Source organism: Cygnus olor, chromosome 1, assembly GCF_009769625.2.
Source record: "Cygnus olor isolate bCygOlo1 chromosome 1, bCygOlo1.pri.v2, whole genome shotgun sequence".
Lineage (NCBI taxonomy): Eukaryota > Metazoa > Chordata > Aves > Anseriformes > Anatidae > Cygnus > Cygnus olor.
In genome coordinates, this window is record NC_049169.1 from 55,915,401 (window position 1) to 55,937,795 (window position 22,395).

The 22,395-nt window shown below is 43.3% G+C and overlaps 1 protein-coding gene across 5 annotated transcripts in view; it reads left to right on the forward strand.

Annotated features, from left to right (window-relative positions):
- MYH9 (myosin heavy chain 9) overlaps positions 1 to 20,115 on the forward strand; it is a 69,374-nt gene extending 49,259 nt beyond the window's left edge. For all 5 annotated transcript variants that reach the window (XM_040544781.1, XM_040544782.1, XM_040544783.1 and 2 more), the window contains 26 exons: positions 308 to 501; positions 609 to 730; positions 1,108 to 1,177; positions 2,146 to 2,306; positions 3,032 to 3,140; positions 4,116 to 4,247; positions 4,906 to 5,112; positions 5,628 to 5,765; positions 6,255 to 6,378; positions 7,190 to 7,361; positions 7,938 to 8,150; positions 8,608 to 8,752; positions 9,309 to 9,515; positions 10,387 to 10,491; positions 11,780 to 11,932; positions 12,294 to 12,542; positions 12,949 to 13,161; positions 13,850 to 14,062; positions 14,384 to 14,545; positions 15,234 to 15,362; positions 15,715 to 15,803; positions 16,006 to 16,129; positions 17,180 to 17,388; positions 17,829 to 17,937; positions 18,241 to 18,413; positions 18,587 to 20,115. In XM_040544781.1, coding sequence (XP_040400715.1) covers positions 308 to 501; positions 609 to 730; positions 1,108 to 1,177; positions 2,146 to 2,306; positions 3,032 to 3,140; positions 4,116 to 4,247; positions 4,906 to 5,112; positions 5,628 to 5,765; positions 6,255 to 6,378; positions 7,190 to 7,361; positions 7,938 to 8,150; positions 8,608 to 8,752; positions 9,309 to 9,515; positions 10,387 to 10,491; positions 11,780 to 11,932; positions 12,294 to 12,542; positions 12,949 to 13,161; positions 13,850 to 14,062; positions 14,384 to 14,545; positions 15,234 to 15,362; positions 15,715 to 15,803; positions 16,006 to 16,129; positions 17,180 to 17,388; positions 17,829 to 17,937; positions 18,241 to 18,413; positions 18,587 to 18,707 — 4,043 coding nt within the window. In that variant the 3' untranslated portion in view covers positions 18,708 to 20,115. The remainder of the gene's footprint in view (positions 1 to 307; positions 502 to 608; positions 731 to 1,107; positions 1,178 to 2,145; positions 2,307 to 3,031; positions 3,141 to 4,115; positions 4,248 to 4,905; positions 5,113 to 5,627; positions 5,766 to 6,254; positions 6,379 to 7,189; positions 7,362 to 7,937; positions 8,151 to 8,607; positions 8,753 to 9,308; positions 9,516 to 10,386; positions 10,492 to 11,779; positions 11,933 to 12,293; positions 12,543 to 12,948; positions 13,162 to 13,849; positions 14,063 to 14,383; positions 14,546 to 15,233; positions 15,363 to 15,714; positions 15,804 to 16,005; positions 16,130 to 17,179; positions 17,389 to 17,828; positions 17,938 to 18,240; positions 18,414 to 18,586) is intronic.
- Positions 20,116 to 22,395: the final 2,280 nt, after the last annotated feature.

The window sequence follows — 22,395 nt, forward strand, 5'->3', positions numbered from 1 at the left end:
AGTGGAAGCATCTGAAACACACTTCTAGATTGCTCTTCCAGATCTGCCCTCCAGAGCATCAGTAGACTGTTTGGGAATAAGTTTGATTCCATCACTCAAAATTCCTATAGTGAGCTGTTGCTTTTTTTCCTTCCTGCTCCTATCCCTGCACAAGTTCTGTACAGGAGTCAACATCTGTGTAGAGATGAAGCAAAAAGGATCCTGCAGCTCCTCTCATTTATCCTGTTCTACCCAGATGTTCTTTGTACATTCCAATGTTTTCTTTGGTTGTGGCAGAACTTAATGCACTTTCTTGTGCTCTCTCTAGTTGACCGTATTGTTGGGCTGGATCAGGTAGCTGGTATGTCAGAAACAGCGTTGCCAGGAGCCTTTAAGACCAGGAAGGGTATGTTCCGAACTGTGGGACAGCTTTACAAAGAACAGCTGGCTAAACTGATGGCTACCCTGAGGAACACCAACCCCAACTTCGTCCGTTGCATTATTCCCAATCACGAGAAAAAGGTAAAGGAGAATATTAAAAAAAAGGGGGGGGGGAGGGAAGTGAGGTGTTAAGTCCCTTTTGTAAAGCCCTAATGGTATTTATAATTTTTTTTCCTTCCCCTCACTAGGCTGGAAAACTAGACCCCCACTTGGTACTCGATCAACTTCGCTGCAATGGAGTGCTGGAGGGAATCCGTATTTGTCGCCAGGGTTTCCCCAACAGAGTTGTATTCCAGGAATTCAGGCAAAGGTAAAGACTGGAAAAGAACCTAAATTAGTCTTTACCTTGACAAAGTTAAGATATAAGTTTGAAAACTGAAGTACTTTATTGCAACTAGATTGTTACTGCCTTTCAAAACAGTGGCAGAGAACATCTGCCCCTTGCTATTTCCTGGCACAAAGCCTCCCCAAAGCATCTTTGTCTTCTTTACTAAGCATGTAGTTAAGGTGAGGCGTAGAGGACCCCATCTGAGACTACTGCTTCATATTCTGTTGTCTAGATGTGCATTTTTTTGAATTTTGACAAGACCATAAGCTGTCAAACTCAAAATGCCATAGGAACTCATTACTGACACTTTTTATTTTTCAAATATTTGTGTAACTAATCTGATACTTTTTACTCTTCAGATACGAAATCTTAACTCCAAATGCAATTCCCAAAGGATTTATGGATGGAAAGCAGGCTTGTGTTCTGATGGTAAGACATTCTATGAACTCTACTTGAATAGAATAAGCTTTATGCATGTGGTGGGGAAATTGGAGTTGTGCATTCCATAGGCATGTTAAATGTGTCTTCTACTCACAGACCAAAAGTCTAAAGACAAATGTTTTGTCTGAGAGAAGGAGGGTGCAGAAAGCTGTGTCTTGGCTTCACAGTTGGAGGCTCTTGACTAGCATGGGATTTAATAATCATAGGCAAAGTGGATCCTTTTGTTTCCACAGATGTATATACTTTGAGATGCCAACAGTGTTCATGGAATCAAAATGTTTAGAAGCATTGTTATCTTTAGACATGGACTTTAAGTACAAGCTTCAACAAACTTTTTGTAATGGCCTGCTGCTGACAAGTGCTTTCAGTGAAGTCTGTCATTAATTTCTGCAGAACTGCCTGCTTCAAAGGGAAAGCTTTGGCTTTGTAGCCTGATGACTAGGGGACACTGAATTGGATTTGACTATAAGGGATTCCCTTTTATTCTGTCTCAAAGGAATATACTTTCTTCCTCTTAACTAGTATAAGCATGGACAATAAATCCTTTAAAGGAAGGGAGAGTTGGTTGGGGTTCCTTTAAAATTAGGACTGGGAAAAATTAAATAGGAAGGATCAACAGATGTGTTCCCTTTAGGAAAAGAAGAGTACCCTTGGGATGAGGCGTATGTTCCTCACTGCATCCTTGTAGTTCTGGATACTAGATGTGCTGTTGTATTAAACAATGCCTTCTATCGTACTTTCTGTCTTTTGTTGCCTCTCTTTCATGCTGTGCTTGGCTGAGCTCCAAATCCCGTAATTGGAACAGGGCTTTTGAGGAGCTAGCAGCTTTGGCTGGCCAGAGTGGCTTATTGTGGGGAAGAAGGGGTATTTGACAGTGGAGAGAGGCATGTATTCTATGATGTTTTACGTGAAGCAGTCTGTGCAATAGATATATTCTTCTCTTTTTCTCATTTTAGATCAAAGCATTAGAGCTGGATTCCAACCTTTACCGAATTGGACAGAGCAAAGTGTTTTTCAGAGCTGGAGTCCTTGCTCATCTTGAGGAAGAGAGAGACCTGAAGATCACAGATGTTATTATTGGTTTCCAAGCATGTTGCAGAGGCTATCTGGCTAGGAAGTAAGGACCATATGTTATAAAGTACATTGTAAACATGTGCTTGTCTTATTCAGGTACAAGTTTCTCCTCAAAAACAGACTACCAATTAATTTTTTGGTCAGAAGAGCCATTATTTTTGGATTTATGTAACAGCTGATAGTTGGTTTACAGTTTTCCAATCCCTGTAATGCTTGACTTCTAGCACCTGCAAGAAACTATATGTGCTACTATCTTACGTACTACTAGAGCAGTAAAGTCTGTTCCCCTCTGTAGGATCACTATACAGCAGGCAACGTTTAGTGGAAGAGCTGCAAGCTACAGATGTGATAATGAAAAGGTCTTAGCACAGTACTGATCCAGGAGGTACAGGGATTTCTCTTAAGCTGTTAGATAGGTCTGCAAATGGTACAGTTCTAAAAACAAGAGTAATACCTGTCAGGAAAACACACCTCTGTTTCACTTCTCCTTGTGTGAAGTGAAAATAATGAGGCTTTTAAGATTAGAAGGCCCTGGAGAAAAACTTTATTAAATAAAGAGAAAATTGAATAAAGGAAAAGATTATCAGTCTTACCTAAGCAGAAGAAGACTTAAAAAGCTAGGGGAAGTTCACTGCAAATTTTTTTTTGCTTTTTTTAGGAGAGAACCTTCTAAAAATATAATCTAGAGGTATCTGTGAGAGGTCTTGGTTGAGAGAATTGCATGCCATTGTGGGTTCCTTTGTGGTCTGACCTCCACTTTTCTTGCAGAGCCTTTGCCAAGCGCCAGCAGCAATTGACAGCTATGAAAGTGCTTCAGAGGAACTGTGCTGCCTACTTGAAACTGCGGAACTGGCAATGGTGGAGGTTGTTCACCAAGGTAATATATTTTTTTTCGTTTGTAATTTTGGCAAGAGGTTATGGTTGTGATTTAAGCTTCTCAGGTTGAACCAGAGCAAAAAAACCATTTCCATTACAATTGGGCTGGCTTGCAACTACACCTTGATTAATTTAGGGGGAGAATATCATAACAAATTTTATATCTGTGCAGTATGCCTGCATAAACCAAGTGCAAGGCTATGTGCAAGTAATGTTGTAGGAAAGCAGAAGTCATCTTTTGATATTTTATGCCTAGAAGAGGATTGCTTTCTTTGGTGGTATACAACTTCAACGAGTTCCTTACTACTTGGTAATCAATTTGACTAGTCAAAAATTGTTAGGGGGGAGTGGTTTGCAGTCTCTTTCTCTAGAGTTGTAAAAGTAAAATGAAAGCACTGAGATCTGATCTTGCTGTTAGACTTGTATGTATTTTATCTTGATAAAGACAATGAACATGTGAAGAAATTATCTTTTAATTTAATTTAGATTTATGGGATTTCTTACTTTTTAAATATGGAGAGTTTGCAGCTATATCAGAGTTGAGAGCAGAGGTTGCTTCTTCCTGTGAAATGACTTCTAATGTTATTTGATGGGGGATTGCAGAGATGGGTGGTGTTTGTATATTGTTTATATTGACCTACCTGTGAGCTGTGGATTGCTCCCCTGCATGGCAACTTTATCGATATCCTGCTGTTATTACTTAGTCCTTGGGGGTCATGGAATTTACCCATGCCTTTCCTGATGCATCCCATCCTGGAGGAAAGGTTGGGCAGGAGGAGGGGGTGTTACTGGCAAAACAGATGGTATCTAGTCCTCTGTGAGTCTTCCATTGTTCATGACAAAACAGTTGGTCAGTCCTTCAGACACGACACGTACAAAAAATGTTGTTTAATAGGATGCTCATCAAGTACAAGAGCATTTCTTCATGTTTTCTATGTTCATGAAATACATCTCATTCCCTTGGTTTCCCTTTCAGGTGAAGCCCCTTTTGCAAGTAAGCAGGCAGGAAGAAGAGATGATGGCCAAGGAAGAAGAACTAATAAAGGTTAAGGAGAAGCAGCTAGCTGCAGAAAATAGACTGAGTGAGATGGAGACCTTCCAGGCCCAGGTGAGTTTGCAAATGTCATGTGTAAACCTCATTCCCTCCACCGGGTCAACTGCTTTAAGAGCTCCTTCTTTGCTTTACTGGTCTGATGGTCAAGCTTCAGGATTCCTGCTAGTTGAAATATGTGACTTAGCTGCCATCTTGTTCGATGTCCCCTGCCCTTCTCTCCAGCTCTGTTCCTCTGGCATATCGTTTTGTACAATGAATAACTATTGTTCTGCTACAGCCATTATGTGAAGAAAAATCGCCTTTGGCTGAGTATTATAGCAGGCTGGTTGAATTCAACCTCATTATTAATGGAATCCTTTTTGTTTGGAACCCAGGTGGTGGCAGCAAGGTTGTTTTTCTGTAGGGATGATGTTTATGCTATTCTTGCAGGGAAAAACTAAACAATCTCCTTATTTCAAATGGGCACAGTCTCTAGAAGTTTGTTAAGGCTAATGTAATAATATGTGGCTGCTGTGCATGGTTTGTGAAGACGACCAAACACTTAAAAACTATATTTTGACATTTAACCTTAGAATAGCAGCAGAAGACAGCTGCCAGTTATCATTAAGATATAACTGCAGAACACAGGACCACATAACTTCAATTAATACAGATTGCTTAGTGATTTGGTAAATTGGAGCTTGTCTTACGGTCATTTCTGGCTTGTGCCTAGCTAATGGCAGAGAAGATGCAACTGCAAGAACAGTTGCAAGCAGAAACTGAACTCTGTGCTGAAGCTGAGGAGATAAGAGCCCGCCTGACAGCCAAGAAACAAGAACTAGAAGAGATATGTCATGACCTGGAAGCAAGGGTAGAGGAAGAGGAAGAACGGTGTCAACATCTGCAGGCTGAAAAGAAGAAAATGCAGCAGAACATTCAGGTAATACACTAAGAATGCCATCTCTTGTCAGGAAAGAGGATAATAAGGGTTAGAGTGGTTATTTTGTCTTCATTTGGAGGGAATCAGGAGAGAGAGAACAATAATAAAAGAAGTAGCATAGAAAATTCTATCCATGGAATTAACAGGGCAGAGCAATTCTGTTGCTGAGCCTGGGGCGTTCAGACAGTCAGCTGGAATGTGCTCTTCCATTCTTGAAGATGAAGGTTATACCTACTTGTCAAATAACTGGGCAAGTCTTTGCTTTAACCAGGTTTTTTGAGAACAATAGCTTTATTCTTTGAAAAATAGTTTTGTTTATTCTGCTATAAAATTTGTTTACTAGAATACCATATGTTGCATCAAGTCATGATAGAAGTCACTTCCGGAAAGCATTAATATTACCTTGAAGGGAAGGGTAAAGAAACACTCAAAGTTCTAGTATCGTCACTGTGCTGGTTTTATTGACCAGTGAGCAGCACTGACAAATTCTTTGCTTTTCTATGGGTGTTGTGAAGGAACTAGAGGAGCAGCTTGAAGAAGAGGAAAGCACAAGGCAGAAGTTGCAGCTAGAAAAAGTGACCACAGAGGCCAAATTGAAGAAACTGGAAGAACATATGATAGTTCTGGAAGATCAGAATCTCAAATTGGCCAAGGTAAGACTTCTGCTGCTTCCTATGCAGGCTAAAGATGTTTTGATGTCTCTCCTGGAGCTACCCACCAAAGGCTGACCTTCCTCTTTTTATGGGAAGCTTAAGAATGAATTCAGTCTGGTGATTGGCAGATCTGACCTGCATTTATGAAACTAGCTGCCTGTGTTCTTTACAGGTATTGTTATGATACTTAAATAGCCTTGACTAACTAACAAAAGTGAGGAAATATTTTTCTCTTGCATTATGCCAAATACTATTCAGTTATTTCATAAACAGACTTCCCTTTAAGCTTTGAAAGGGCTGTCAGATACAAATCTGTACATCACCATTTATTGGGATACTATCTGTAATCCTTAAAGGATTTATTTCCTTCCAAGTTTCCTTGTAGCAGGAGTAGGCACTAATGACACTAACATCTTTAAGCACAGTCAACTCTGGAAAGCCTCCTGTAATTCCAGCAACCACCTTGACACTGGCTTCTCAATTCTGCAGGAAAAGAAACTGTTGGAAGACAGAATGTCTGAATTTACAACAAACCTAACAGAGGAAGAGGAGAAATCCAAGAGCTTAGCCAAACTCAAGAACAAACATGAGGCCATGATCACAGACCTGGAAGGTAGTACTTTTTTATTTAATAAGACATATCCTGCAGAGGACTTGCTTGTTCAGTTGTAGGTGGTTTCTTGTTAAAAATCTGTGGAATTTCAGTTTCATTTCCAGAGCTTTAGTCTCACTACAGTTTTTGAGGGGTTAAAAACTAGTCTGTAGTGTGCATGCTATTGATCAGTTTGACAGAGCTGTTCGGTGGCTGGCTGAAGGTTATATGCCTTGTCAGCTGAGCCCTTGGTCTAAATAAAAATTCTCTCCAAAGCAGCAGGCCAATGGAGAAGAGAGGCTGGTTCTCTTTCTTCTCCTGCTGTGGAAGTGTCTCTACCTTTCTCCTTCCGGCAGCATCAATCTGTCAGGGTTAGTGTGGGTTTTGATACTCTGTTTGTGCAAGTTCTTCAGAGTTCAAGCTAGAGGCACCTTTTATCACAGGGCTGGTTAGGTTAACACAGCAGGAGACAGCTGATTCAGTTGCAGTAAGGGGAGAGTGGACCGTGTGTTCAGCATCACTTATTGAGTGCCTGTGTAGTGTGGGTGTTGGGAGAGACTGGCTTTGTGCTAGTTGTTTATTACAATGAAGTGGGGAAGGAAATTTGAATGTAAGAATAGGGAGAGGAAAATTGTGCAGGTATGTTTTAAGTACAAGATATGTGAGCCATCTGCGTGTATAGATCCTAACAGAATAGTGCACTGAAGCTAGTTTGTATGGTTTTATAACTGGAAAAGATACTTGCTTAAATAGCTTTTTCTCTGCCTTGTACAATGTTCTTTGAATGACTGTGTGTTGTCTATGCAACTTACTGTGTCTCCATCTCCATCAGAACGCCTGCGACGTGAAGAAAAGCAGAGGCAAGAATTGGAAAAGACTCGTCGAAAGCTTGAAGGAGACTCCACTGATCTGCATGACCAGATTGCTGAGCTGCAGGCTCAGATTGCAGAACTCAAAATGCAGCTGGCCAAGAAGGAAGAGGAGCTACAGGCAGCCTTAGCTAGGTGAGAACCTGACCTGTGGGCCTGCCAGATTATTAGGAAGTATTTCTTCTTGTCTTGTGCTACTTTGGAACTGGGAGTAAGTGAAATCTGCGTATTTTAGTCTGCAGACTGTTAAGATCTGTGTCGTTGGCATCAGAATTCTTTGGCTGCTGTTTACTGCCACACTGTCTTTACAGAGCTAGTCTATGAATGCAGTGTGTGCTGTGCATGTTTCACTGGAGCAGTAGGATTTCAGAGGGGCTTAAAAAGTAGTGGCAACATGTTATCTCTCTGTGGTAGTTATATTCATCTATTCAGTAAAGTGTCCAATTTCCAATGTAAATGGTGCTTTCTCTTCTGCTTTCTTCTGTTGTCAGTCTTTCTCTGTCCCCTTCTTTAAGGTAAGTAATTGTGCTCTCTCAAGTATTGGGAGTTAGAACTTAGAATTTGTAGATGATGTATGGATCAAAGTTTGAATGTAATCACATAGAGCTGACCAATACCAGTTTTTTTCTTGATTGTTCTTGGTAGGACAGGTGGTTTTCATTTATGTATGGTTTAAATCTGGCTCTGACCAGAACCCTATGTTGAACACAGGGTGGAAGAAGAGGCAGCTCAGAAGAACATGGCCCTGAAAAAAATCAGGGAACTCGAATCCCAGATCACCGAGCTACAGGAAGACCTGGAATCAGAGAGAGCATTCAGGAATAAAGCTGAAAAACAGAAGCGGGACCTGGGAGAGGAGCTGGAGGCATTGAAAACAGAGCTAGAAGACACCTTAGATTCTACAGCTGCTCAGCAGGAGCTCAGGTAACTCCAACATGTGGCTGTGCTGTCTTGTCTAGTTTTGAGTTTGACTTTTATAATGAAAGTTCATGCATTCAGTCTCTCACTAAAGCAAGTCTTTTTCTTTATCAGAGCAGGCTGGTTAGCAGCCTCAGTGACTACAGAAAGAGGTAGTGTGCAAGCTGTAGTACGAGACTGCATTCTCTGGTATGATGCAAGAAAGTTAATTTGATCCCTAACCCTAATGGTAGTGATACCCTGAAACATTCATGCTTTCAGACCATTACATCTTAGGCTGAAAATAATGTTGCGAGATTGTATTTAAAGGTTTACAAAGCTAAGTTCTAACTTTGAAAAGTGTCTTTATAGCTTCAAGGGTTAACCAAACCTTGGTGTTTTTCTGTATTAGATACTGTTTGTGGATATGCACGTCTGTTTGATTCGTTCCTTGGCATCTAAATGAAGGCTGTGAATTTTGCAGGTCAAAGAGAGAACAAGAAGTAACGGTTTTGAAGAAGACCCTTGAGGATGAGGCAAAGACTCATGAGGCTCAAATCCAAGAGATGAGACAGAAACATTCACAAGCCATTGAAGAGCTGGCAGAACAGTTAGAACAAACCAAACGGGTAAGTGGAACAGGAAGCTCAAGACCAAATAAATCATTCAATCTCTCTGAAGTGTTTGAAGTGATAGCTGCTCTGGAACAATGTCTTAATGCTGCAGAAGGACATTAAGTGTTCATGATACTAGGTTTCTGATGCATGTGCTTTTCTTACGTTGGTAGATCATTTTGCACTACGAAGCATATATGCAGTTGTTTTAAATAGTTGCAGTTGTTACTTTTTTCATCAGACATGTTATACTGATTAGCCAATATGTTGTCTAGTTCTTTTCACTGCTAGCACTTGTTGAGCTGTGCAACCTTTAATTTGGAAATCTGATGGCGCAAGACTATCTCCTTTATTGTTGTCTGCTCTGACTGTTAAATTGTTTCCTGCTTATCAGTGACAAGGTGTTCAAACTGTTTTTTTCTGAGTAAGCAGTCTCAGGCTAGCTGTTAAACACGCAATATTAGCTTGCTTGCTGGAATATCATGGAGGGGAAAAAAAAACTCAGTGGAAGGATTCTGCTGTATCTTCAGTCTGAAGTGTTTTGCTATGTTTTATTTTTCCTCCCCTCCAGGTGAAAGCAAATCTTGAAAAAGCAAAACAAGCTCTGGAAAGCGAAAGGGCTGAACTGTCCAATGAGGTGAAAGTGCTTCTGCAGGGCAAAGGGGATGCTGAGCACAAGCGGAAAAAAGTAGATGCTCAGCTCCAAGAACTGCAGGTGAAATTTACAGAAGGTGAAAGAGTGAAGACAGAACTGGCTGAGAAGGTTAACAAGTTGCAGGTGAGTGGCATGGGTTTTCCTTAGCTTCTGTTGCAGTCCAGGGCTAGAGAGAAAAGAAGGTTGTAGGGTGGTACCTCCCTATGAATAGTTCAAAAATCTCTTGTTCCTCCAGGAGATGAAGTTCCTACAAAAAGCACATCCACAGTTTGCTTCCCAAGGACTGAGCAAACTCCTTAACTCATTGCCAGGGCAGGCCATCATGATTGATGTCACTCTACCATGAGCAGCCCTGAAAAGGTGTAGTAACCAGCTGCCATTTGAGTTTTTTAAGCCTTGGAGTATGAGCATGTCTGGTCCCCTTCAGTATGCAGCAGTTGTGTAACCTTTCAGCTGCTTGTGAACCTAGCATGACACAAACGGTCTGGTGATATGTGACTGATTTGGAAGAACCCATCTTGATGCTTTATAATGTGGTTGATGGTGATGAAGGGCTGAAGGACGATGTTGAAATTCAGGGTTTTCTCATACACTCCTGAAGAGAAACAACAAATCCCTTTGATTCGCATCAAGCGTTGTCTTCTGCCTTCTTTTTGAAGGCTGTCATTAGACATTTAGCATTGCTGGTGCATGCACACTCTTCTGGAGTATGAAAATGTATTTTGGAGTATCTAAATACAGTCCTGAAGCAAATCGTATAAAGCAATTTAAAGACAGAAGGCTGTTGCAACAGAGGTGATCCCAAGTAAAAATCTCTTTTGGACTCTTCGTATTTCATCCCTGGGACTTGGGAAATGACACATTCGTTCTCCTGAGAAACGATACACATCCCTTACTGTTGAGAAGTGCCTCAGTTTTCACTTTCAGGTCTCGTAGCCATACCTGGCTTTGTTCTTGATGATGCACTAAGCTGGTACTCTGATCTCTCCTTCAGGTGGAACTGGACAATGTCACAGGCCTTTTGAACCAGTCTGACAGCAAGTCAATCAAATTAGCAAAGGACTTCTCTGCCCTGGAATCACAGCTTCAGGATACACAGGTGAGAGCTTGGGAAGCCAAGGCATCTGTATGCGTTGCATCCACTGTCTGTTACAAATGCATAAAGTGAGAAAGCACCCTGGACACCGTGAAATACTGGATATATGGCACTTCAAAAGATTGGGTCACGCTTTTTTGCTAAGGGGCTGTACTGCATGGTATTGAGAGCATTTCTACAGACACAAGCTGTTTATCTTCCTTCTGCTTCCTTAGTACGTGGAACGCATGCAACGTTCCATATCTTAGGATTAAGATTCCTCAAGATTCTTCCTTCACCTTTCTGCTTGAGAGTTCTTTATTGCTAGAACTGAACTGCAATGCTAAATTCTTGTCTTAGATCTTCATAAAGTTTGACAGGGTTTTGGTTTTTGTTTTGGTTTTCTGTGTGTGATTTCCAGTAAATTTAAAGTTAAGTTAACTGTAAAGTTAAATAGAATACTCTATTTCCCAATAGATAATGGGAAAGTGATAGATTCAAATATTTTAGTATTTTTTCTAGGAAAAACCATACATAATCTTATACTTCGGGATAAAATTAAAAAATAGCTTACTGTTACTAGAATACAAGTCTTTTGGCAAAGCATGGAGTACCAAGCAGAAGGTTGGGAAGGAAAGGAAGAGTGTGCCAAACCTTAGATACTAAGTACCCTTGAACTGCCATTGGTGTTCTCTCTACTTTGGATTCTTTTTGAAAAACAGACTCAAAGACATAGTGCACAGTATGACAATTATACACTGGTTTGAAGATTGGTCTCTACAGGTCACTCAGCTCAAGTACTGGCAGTAAAAGTTAACAAATGTTGCTGGTGCCCTAAATTGGTAAATGGCCACCGTCTTAGAATTCTGCTAAGAGCAAAGTTGTCTTTAACCATGCTAAATCACTTTAGCCTGTTCTCTGTTTCTTTGATATTTGAGTATGAGAGAGTCACGTAGGAGAACGCAGTCATGCTGTTGTTGGGAAAGCTTTTTAATGCTTTATATGCTACTTGGACGACTCCAGAAGGGACTGCAGTTGACTGTGGAGAAAAGCGGGAGACAGTTCTTGTATGGCAAAGTATACTTTAATCATGAGAGTGTATGAGAGAATAGGACCCTTCTTGATATTGTTTTTATACTGACTCACTGGAAGACAGTTATTTAAATTCTGTCTTCGATTGTCTTATCTGTGAAATAAATTGTGTACTTAAACTCAACTTCAAAAGTACTCACCCTGCACAGAACAGGTAAAGACAGTGAGCCTTTAAATCCAAGGAGAGGTCCTGAGTTCTACTGTGGTGTTTCCTTTGTAGGAGCTGCTGCAGGAGGAGACTCGCCTAAAACTGAGCTTCAGCACCAGACTGAAGCAAACAGAGGATGAGAAGAACGCTTTGAGAGAGCAACTGGAAGAAGAGGAGGAGGCAAAGAAAAACCTGGAGAAACAAATCTCTATTCTTCAGCAACAGGTACAGTCCCCATCCCATAAACCAAACACTTTTGAGAGGAGAGGAAATGTAAGTGCAAGTCTGACTTGAAGGAAGTAAAATCTCAATGCAGGATTGACATCTAGTAACAGAACCTTTCATGGGCAAGGGATTTCCTGCTGACTTGACTGAGAGGAAACTGAGGCCTCTGACAATAATCATATGAACTGCTTGTAGATTTCTACCTAGGAATTCCTTTGGAATTCATTGATATGGTATTATTGGGTATAGATGATTCCTTCAGAAGTGAGCAAACTTATTTCCTCAACTCCTCTGGTGTCAGTAAGCCACATATAGTGTTATCTGTGTTGAGGCTTCACTTGCAATCTTTTCTGTCCTTCAGGCAATAGATGCAAGGAAGAAGATGGATGATGGTCTGGGCTGCCTTGAGTCAGCAGAAGAAGCCAAGAAGAAGCTGCAAAAGGACTTGGAGAGCTTAAACCAGCGTTATGAGGAGAAGATAGCTGCATATGACAAGCTGGAAAAAACGAAGACTCGCCTGCAGCAAGAGCTGGATGACATCACTGTGGATCTGGATCATCAGCGACAGACAGTTTCCAACCTAGAGAAGAAGCAGAAGAAGTTTGATCAGGTATGACTTCTGTCTCAGGCCATTGACTAGGTACATCTGACTTGCCAAGTTGACCTCTAAGAGTATCTAAGCAGTGCTGCTTGGAGAATGCGTATTTCTTTCTGAACCGAGCATAGCATATTGAGTGCAGAAATATATTTTTTCATAGAGGTATAGTACTCATTTTTGAGGCATAGATGGAAACAATAGCTTGAAGGCCTAGGGAATCAGAAGGTTGTTCACTTGGGGTCAGCACAGTTATTTATTAAAGGTGAGGTGGCACGCTTCATTCACTAAAGCTATGTTTTCTTGATTCCTCTTGTCCATGGCAGAATGCTACTTAGAAGGCACAAAGAGAAAAGATGTATGTTTACCCTCGTAAAAATTGTGAGTAAATTCTCAAAATCCCAATGCTGTTCTCTTTTAGCTACTGGCAGAGGAGAAGAACATCTCTGCCAAATATGCAGAAGAAAGGGACCGTGCTGAGGCTGAAGCCCGTGAGAAGGAGACTAAGGCCCTATCCCTGGCGAGGGCCCTTGAAGAAGCCATAGAGCAGAAAGCTGAGCTGGAACGAGTCAATAAGCAGTTCCGCACAGAGATGGAAGACCTGATGAGTTCCAAGGATGATGTTGGGAAAAGCGTAAGTATGAAGTTAAAATGTCTGGGCAGGAAATGGCACGTGGGTGATCCTGTTAGTTTAATACTGCAAAAAGTTATGCTAGTGTGAACACAGGTGAATGTAGTAGAGCAAACTGAGCACATAGTAAGTTTGTGAACGTTATATTTGCATTATGTTAGTAGGCAGGAAAGATGGATTGGGAGAGCCTGGAAATGACCCGAACGAGGTAGTGGTTAACAGAGACTTGTCTAGTATTGTTGTGGCAGAGAAAGTACGATGTGAGCCTGGAGTGGAAAATGCAGGGAGTAGCTAGGCAATGGGACATAGTAACCCAAATATTTCAAGACAGGAAAGGTGGTGATAAGCAGGAAGGAAAAGAAAAAAATCGGAGGCTAAAAAGTACTTTCTTGAATTCTGTCAGAAGCAGAGATATCCACCTCAGGTAAGTTGGTCAGGTTTGAGCTAACAAATACTTTTCTCCTTCTCTCCACCACCAAGCATATATGACTAGCACTAAGAGGTAATCATGATTTAAGTTGGCAGCTTGTGGATATGTGAGCAACTGGCACTGAGGGATATCCCTGTGTTATAAGGGGGACAGACAGTGTCCTTGTATTCTGTTGTGAGTGGCTGTTGTCAGACTTTTTACTCTTAGTACAGGTGAAATTGTACTTTTTGAGGAAACCTCATGTGTGGTGCTGTGTCGTAGGTCCATGAGCTGGAGAAGGCCAAGCGAGCCCTGGAGCAGCAAGTGGAGGAGATGAAGACACAGCTGGAGGAGCTGGAGGATGAGCTTCAGGCCACAGAGGATGCCAAACTGCGGCTAGAAGTGAACCAACAGGCCATGAAGGCTCAGTTTGATCGGGACCTTCAGGGCCGTGATGAACAGAACGAAGAGAAGAGGAAACAGCTGATTAGACAAGTAAGAACTGCTTTGTAAATCCTCAAAGTGTTCTGCGAAGGCACTTCTGTCCAATGATCCACAGATCATTGTTAATGGTGATTCTGCAGGCAGCTCTGCAAAGCTGCGAGAAGCTTTTCCCTGTGTGCATGATTGTTCAAACAGCCTTTGTCTACCTACAGAATTCATGTTGATGTATTAGTGGGGAATATTAGCCCCGTCCCCCTGCCAGGAGGAACGAAAACAAGTCACGTGCTTGTACTTGGGTACAGGTTGTAAGGGGGATGTGAAAAATGGCTTTTGGGAAATTGAGGAGCTGAATGCCTGAATTTCTCTGTACAGGTGCGGGAGATGGAGGTGGAATTAGAAGACGAGCGAAAACAGCGTTCCATTGCTATGGCTGCCAGGAAGAAACTAGAGCTGGACCTGAAGGATTTGGAAAGCCATATAGACACTGCTAACAAGAACCGTGAGGAAGCCATCAAGCAGCTCCGCAAACTGCAGGTGAGGAGCTGCAATTGTTTTAGCAATCCATTTCAAGCTTTTACCCCGGGAAATGGGATACAAGATTTCACCTCATGAGAACCATGCATCAGTGTCACAAGAGCAGCAACCTTGTAGCAATTTACCAGGAAAGATTTATTGGCATTTCAAATACCCTTCTAACCCTCGTCTGCCTTTTTATCTCCATAGGAGACAAGCTGTAGGGAAAGTCCACTCTAGTGCTTGCCTCATATCAGTGTTTCTGGAAAGGATTATGGAGTCGCGAAGCTAGAGGGACTTAAAAAGATGATGTAGGCCTTCTGCCCCAAGACAGTTCTGTTATACCTTTCTAATTCCTACTGGCATTTGTCTGATCTGTTCTTGGGAAAAATGTCAAATCCTCCCTTAGGCTATCCATTCCGCTGCTTCACTGGAAAGCTTCCTGTACCATCACCACCCCCAGTCTAACAAGGCTTCTTTTCCCCTTACAAAAAAAAAAGCGGCCCTGTTTGCTTCCATTATTGCATCTCCTCATTTCTTATCAAATGAAAAATGGATGATTCTTTTTCTTTTTACAGCAGCCTTTTAGGTTGCTGAAGACTAATGAAGTCCCTCTTTCTACTTTTCCTGCCCATGTTTCCTGTAAGATAAATTGAATTTGTTCGTGCACAGACTTGGAAATCCATCCTTTTTTGTTCTCCCTTTTTAGGCACAAATGAAGGATTACATGCGGGAGCTGGAGGACACGCGCACCTCCAGAGAAGAGATCTTGGCACAGGCCAAAGAAAACGAGAAGAAGTTGAAGAGCATGGAGGCAGAGATGATCCAATTGCAGGAGGTAATGGAATATGCATGCAGCTCGAGGGTTTGTTCGTTTTCTTTGGCCAAGAACTAAGTGTGGCAGTCTAAGCTCGAGTGGTTATTTCCTTTCTTTTCCTTTCTCTTGCGTTATTTTTTGCTCTGCTCAAGTACAGGGTCCCCTTCCAATTGCAGAATTTGGCCCTTTCTTGACAGCAGCAATAGGAGTGATGCAAAACAAAGGAAGTTGTGGGGTGGAAGGGAAACTGTCTTTTAATTAAGTCTGGATCTAGCTAGAGACTGTACCACCCATTACCAGTAACTACTTTTTCCTAGGCTGCATTAGTTGGTCGCTTCCCATTGCATCACTGACCGTCTCGTTTTCATTCCAGGAACTTGCAGCTGCCGAGCGTGCCAAGCGCCAGGCCCAGCAAGAAAGGGATGAGCTGGCTGATGAGATTGCCAACAACAGTGGTAAAGGGTGAGTAATGTTCCCTGCTCAAGGGTGGAGGAGCTGGTTTAAGAAAATACTTCGCAGGCTGTTATTTTTCTGCAGACTGAAGCATGGCTGTATTCTCTGTGCTTTTGAAAGACAGACTTCATTTTATAAAATTAAAAGCAGCAGGTTTTCCCCCAAGGCATCAATTCTGCCAACATCACTTTAATGTCTGTGTGTCTTACAGAGCACTGGCCATGGAGGAAAAGAGACGCCTGGAGGCCCGGATAGCACAGCTGGAGGAGGAGCTGGAAGAGGAACAGGGCAACACTGAGATAATCAATGACCGGCTCAAGAAGGCAAATCTTCAGGTACCTGCTCAGGCTGGCTGTGTGAGCAGAGGCTCACTGATCTGTGTAAATTGCCAAAATGTGCTCTGAAAAATGTCCACAGACGTGAGCAAGGTGAAACACCTGAATACCACAATAGAGCAAATAGGATGGGCAGTCAGAGTAATGTTAACTCACTGATTTTGATTGTGGAGTATTAAATGATTTTGGTAGCTGGAACCATCTTCAGAGTTTATCAGGAATTCCCAGACGCCACCCCTGCCTCTTTTTTTTTAAAGGAGTTATGAGAAATATGATCTGAAGTATGCTTTTCCAACTTGGCGTGCTGAAAAGTGCCACAATGTGTTTGGAAAGTGACTTTTCTGCCAGTTCTATGCTTTTTCAAACGGACTAACCATATGGAATTTGTTAGGCTGCTATAGAAACCATGATCTTAATCTGCCTGTTCTCTGCTCTATTTTATCTGTCCAACTTTGAGGGTCAGGCGTGTTGTTCTGTTAGCTCTCTAAAGCCAGGGAGCTAGGCTGATGGTTTTCCAAATGGCTTGTTTGCACCAGAGAGCATAGTCCTCTACTTGACTGACTGTCAGCCAGAGTCCTGGATTGGAAGTGGATTGAGTTCTTGCCCTTTCACCTTTGAAAGTCAGCAGTTTTAGGCTGCTTCTTTGTAGTCAAAGTAAACAGAGCAAATAAGTGATAAATTAGGAAAGCACGTTTATTGAATCCACTTGCCTTCAGGATGGATGCAATTCACTGGGACTGGTAATTACTGTGTTAAGTGCCAAACCATGGCCTTCATCCAAGAGGGCATTGTACAAGGTTGGCAAATTTAGTCCTAAGACGAGGTTGATAAGCTTGTTTTTCAAGTAATTACTTTGAAAATCTGAATAAGATATTTTAAGATGTAGTCTGTATCTCTTGTTTACAGACAGCTCCTTCTGTAGCAGAGTTATTCTACATATTCAGCTCACCCTGAGGGTTCTTTTCCTTTGCATGTCAGCATGTGTCTGAGCAATAAATCCTGCTTTCAGGCTGGAGCACTCGATATGCTAAGTACTACTTCTCTCCACAGATTGACCAGATGAATGCCGACCTGAATGCTGAGCGTAGCAATGCACAGAAGAATGAGAACGCTCGCCAGCAGATGGAGCGCCAGAACAAGGAGCTTAAGCTTAAACTGCAGGAGATGGAGAGCGCAGTGAAGTCCAAGTACAAGGCTACCATCACAGCCTTGGAAGCCAAGATAGTGCAGCTGGAAGAGCAGTTGGACATGGAGACAAAGTATGTCCTAGCGGAAACTCCAGTTGTTTTGAGTCTCCTTCCCCTCTGGGATTTTAAACCCTTCTGAACAAATTCTGATTTGTCTGAACGAGGGCTTCATCGTAGGTACTGGGTAGTGCAGAAGTAAGATCTTGACAAACCTTCCTTGTTTCTCACTACAGAGACTTTTAGCTTTGACCAAACTTGTAAAGGTGCAGCTGTGATACGTTCTTGCTGTTCCTCTGTAGCTTCAGTATCAAGTCGTGTCTTGTGACATCAGAATTTTTTGTCATCTCTAGGAAAAATTGCCTCCCATCCTCTTTTTTAGTTTTTTCTTTTCTACGATAGAATTCTGCTCTCTTTTTTTTTTTTTTTTTTTTTTTTTTTAACTTACCCATGTCTTCTGGTTGGGCACAAGAGGAGAAAGTTCTTGTCTGAGCTGTCACTGTATTTCTGTGCAGGGAGCGCCAGGCTGCCAGCAAGCAGGTGCGCCGTGCCGAGAAGAAGCTGAAAGATATATTGCTGCAGGTGGATGATGAGAGGCGTAACGCTGAGCAATTCAAAGATCAGGTGCGTATAGTTACCTTGCAGCGTTGTTGACTCTTCTGGTGGGAAGATTTTCCTTCTATGATCGAGGCATCGTCTGTATTTAAGAGGGTTCTAGCATTAACCTTCTGATGGGTTTCTCTTCTTTCTCCCTCACTATAATAAGATGAAAATGTAATGCTTTTAAGGAAAAGCTTGGAGCTGTGGAGTTTTAGGCAGCTGCCTTCAGGAAGGGAGGGGAGGCTTGGGAAACTCTGCTATTTTGCTGTGTAACTACTATGCTGTAACTCTGGTTAAATGCTGATCTCTTTTCCCATATGTCCTCAGGCGGACAAGGCGAACATGCGCTTGAAACAGCTGAAACGCCAGCTTGAGGAAGCAGAGGAGGAGGCCCAGCGAGCCAACGCATCCCGCAGAAAGCTGCAGCGTGAACTGGAGGATGCCACTGAAACAGCTGATGCGATGAATAGAGAGGTCAGCTCCCTCAAGAGCAAACTCAGGTAAGGCAGAGCGTTTTGTGCGATACCGTGGCAGCCAGCGCAGCACAGGCTTGCTCTAGCTGTCCACAGTAAGCGGTGCAGCCGGGGACTTCCTCTAGTTTTTCCAAAGCCTGCCATGTCTGGTAAGTTCAGTGAAATCTCGTTTTACTGACATGCTGTCTGTCCTTCCCTAGGCGTGGGGACCTGCCGTTTGTTGTGACACGTCGAATTGTCAGGAAGGGTACAGCAGGGGAGTGCTCCGATGAGGAAGTGGATGGCAAGGCAGATGCTGGTGATGCCAAAGCTACTGAATAAGTCCTCTCATTTTACCCAAGTTACGCATGATGGAGTGACCCATCCACCCTCCCCTCTTTCATTGGACTTTCTGCAAACCCTCTTTAATTGGCCAGGGATCAGCAGAGTAAGCCCAGCTCTTTGTATCTGGAGCCATTGGGCGTCTGTGTTCCTAGTTTCCTCCTCTTTCCAGTTTCCTAATCCTCTTTGTATTTAATGCCAAAGAGTCAGTGCTCTGAAATCTGACCAGCAGTTTGGCAACTGCAAAGTCCTCTAGAACTGTCTGTGCCATGTCTGCTGGTGAATCCTTACACGATTTGGAGGGAGCGGGGTGAGGGAAAGATTTTTGCTGTAAATCTCCTTTTTGTTTTCAGATCTTAGCTGCAGGGAAGCTCCTTCCTGTATTCTTTCCCCTCCCTCTTTGCTTTCGGCAATCATGTTCAGTGACCTCAGACTTTTAATCTGCCCACCCACATGGTTTGGGAGCAGTTTCAGGAAAAACGGTGTGCTTTGGCCATGGCAATTCACCCTTCTTTCACATGATTCCAGGGAGAGGTGAAGAGGGAAGCTCCTCTTGGGACAAGTCTCCCTGGCAGACTTGCCAAAGTTGTCTTTTTTTTTTTTTTTTTTTTTAACTCCTCCCTTCCTTTCTCCTCATTTTACTGTCTGGACAGATCTCTGAAGTGCAATGATGTCCTGTTAGTGTCTCTGCCTCTGAGCGGTTTCATCTAAGGTAGTGTGGACCAGTAGTTAATGACAGGCTGGGGAAGCAGAACAGTGTCCTTGTGCTTGTCTGAGAATCTCTGGGGGACCAAATATATTTAATGGTAATAGAATCTAGGGGAATTTAATAGGGTAGTGGGCAGAGGGGTGGGGATGAGGGGAGGGAAATCCCTCTTTTATTGACATGTCCAAGCCTCTTGCACCTGCTCTATAACCAGGGGTTGGGATTAGTTATTGTGCACCATTGACTAAGAGTATATTAAAAAAAAAACTTTAATCTGCACAGATATATGTAAGGCCTTTGTATCTCTCGTAATAAGTAATTAAGAAAAAAATAAAGGTCTTTATCACTGCCTTTCTATTGGGACCATGGTTATATATAGATAGTCTTTACTTTTCTACACCGTACACTGGTTGCTGGATTTTACGTGTATTCCTAACCGTATTGTATATGCTGCATTTAGACCTACTTAGGAGCAAAGTAAAAATAATTAAATATGAAGCGCCATACTGTATGCCTGAAGCGCTCTAAATGCAGGAGCCTCATGTCCCAATTGCTGTCACAAAAAAAAATTAAAAAATGTTTTTTTTTTTTATATAGTACAAGTGCCTTAGCATGTGCCTCAGCTGTGTGTCACCACTACAGTCAGTAATGGATTACTGGTGCTCCACTGATGTTACCAATAAAGATTATCCATGTGCTGCAGTCTGTGTGCCTGTGTTGCCGTTCCCTCCTTCTCTAGATGCCGTGAAAATCGTGTGCACAGCTGCCCAAAGGTCGTGGCGTCAGAGCAGCAGCCTGTCCGGGCAGCAGAGCTGCAGGATTGCCTGATGCTGAAATGGGATGTCACCGTGTCCTTGGTGTACTACCTCAGCAGCTGGCAGTGGCCAATACCGGGGATTTCGGAGGAAGATAACTCGCCTTGGGGGTGTGCTTTCGGAGTTAACTGTTCAAAACATGAGGCTGCAAACTTGGGCTGAGCTGGTTCTTGAGCTGAAGACGGTATTTTTGATTCAGTAACTAACAACTACAAACAAATTCTCCTGTTTTTGTTTCCTTTTATATCTCTGGACTAACTGGAAGTTGAAGTTAGTGGAGGAGGTGATAGATGTCTAGAAGTATGTTGCATCAATGGTTTGGCAAAATTGCCTTTCATTCATCTTCCAGCCTGTTTCCAGCAGAAATTTGAATTTTATAACATTTTGGCTAGAATTGAGTAAGGAACGTGTGGCTGTATTCGTCTTCTGGTTCAAGGCCCCTTAAACTGCCCCAGATACCCCTGAATTTTGGTATAGAAAGGCATAAAAACCTAGCGTGTGGCACCAGCACCTGCCCCTGTGACCTCCTCATTCAAGGCTGCGCTGAAGCTTGAGGATGCTGGAGCAGCTTCTGGGGCCCTGACCGCTGTGTCTGCAGCATCACACCTGTAGCTGGGCTAAGACCTGGGCTTACAGCTCACCCATGGGCCTGAAATCGTCCCCAGCTGGCAGAGATTTAAGCCTTGGTGAGAAAATCCAAGCCTGAGCAACAGCCAGAGGGGAAAGGCTGCTGGTGTTCACCAGCTCGGGCGAGCACAGAAGTCTGCTGCCCCCAGAGGGTGCATTGGTCTCAGCAAATGCTGAGAAGGGGAAAAAGTCTCACTGAGAACCAAACCATCAAGCAGCGGCCCATGAGGTGCGGTTCTTGGGGCCCTGTAAAGCAACAGAATAAAGGGACAGGGGTGGTCACGGCTCGTGGAACACAGGCACTGCTGCACTGACAGACACTGTCAAAACCAGGACTTGAGTTACTTAAATTTTACTCGTTCAGATACTTTTCTCTGGTCTCCTTCCAAAGTATTTTGCAGAAACATCCAGCTTTGTGAACAGCGTGCCCTTCAAATCACATTGGAATTGCTTTTGCATCATAGGCTCCTCTTGACATAACGCCAGGCGCTGCTGTGATGCAGACCAGAGCCGCCTGCACACCTGTGTGCTGACAGCCTGCTGATCCTTACAAGCTCGGGCTGCTTCTCGTGTCCTTTGTGTAGCTGTGCGTGACTCGGGGTGCTGCTTGGGTGCTGCCCTGTCCTATGCGAGATGGAAAAGGATGCACGTGTGCTTTTTTTTTCCCACTGGCACAGTACTTTCCTTCAGCTTTCCACCTCTGTGCATCCCCATGGAAGGGCAGAAGTCAGTCTTCCACAACATTTTCTGCTTGGTGGAGTGCAGCCTTGAGCTAGTAAGTTCTCTTGGGCCCCGGTTAGTTGCTCTTCTGTGGCTCTCCAAAGCTTAAAATACCCCTCACAGGCTTTCCTGAGATTCTGGGGATGGGCTGAGCAGCTCAGTGGTTACAAATGCCACAATAGCCAAGAGATTTAAGTTGGCCCTGCAAAAGGGTTGTTCCTGAAAGCTGGTGCTGGAGCTCTTGCCTGCGTGATCCAACCTCAGGGTTGACCACAGCGGGCATCGGAAAGGGGCTGAATGAAACTGTACTCACCTGGGTGTGGTTTGAGAAGACAGAGGGGCTGGTGGTAAAATTATTTTCAAGCATTCCTGTTCCCGCACCGGACTGCTGTGCCGGCACAAAGGTTTGTGGGCCCATGCTGTAAACCAGATGATTAAATATAATAACCCTGGCTAAAAATAGCACTTGTGGCGATGCGGGTTACAGCACCTGCTTGTTGTAACAGCAGAACAGAGAGGTGGCGGAGCGGGCAGGACAAACAGCCTTGGGGTGCTGGAGGCGAGTTGCTAAACGTGCAGCATCTCATCCTGCACCCAGGGGAGCTGAGTGTTGCCTACAGCCTCCAGCTGGGCTCCCCGAGCCCCGGCTGCAGCCACCTGCCAGGTTTAGGGCAGGGATTTTGTCCTGCTCCATTTTTGTCCTCTTCCATTTCCTCCCCAGGCTGCCTCAGGTACCTGTGCTGGAGATGCCTCGTCCCAGCCCTGCTGGCAAGACCCAGCTGTGCCGCCTCCCCGAAGAGCCCTGGATGTGAAATTTGCC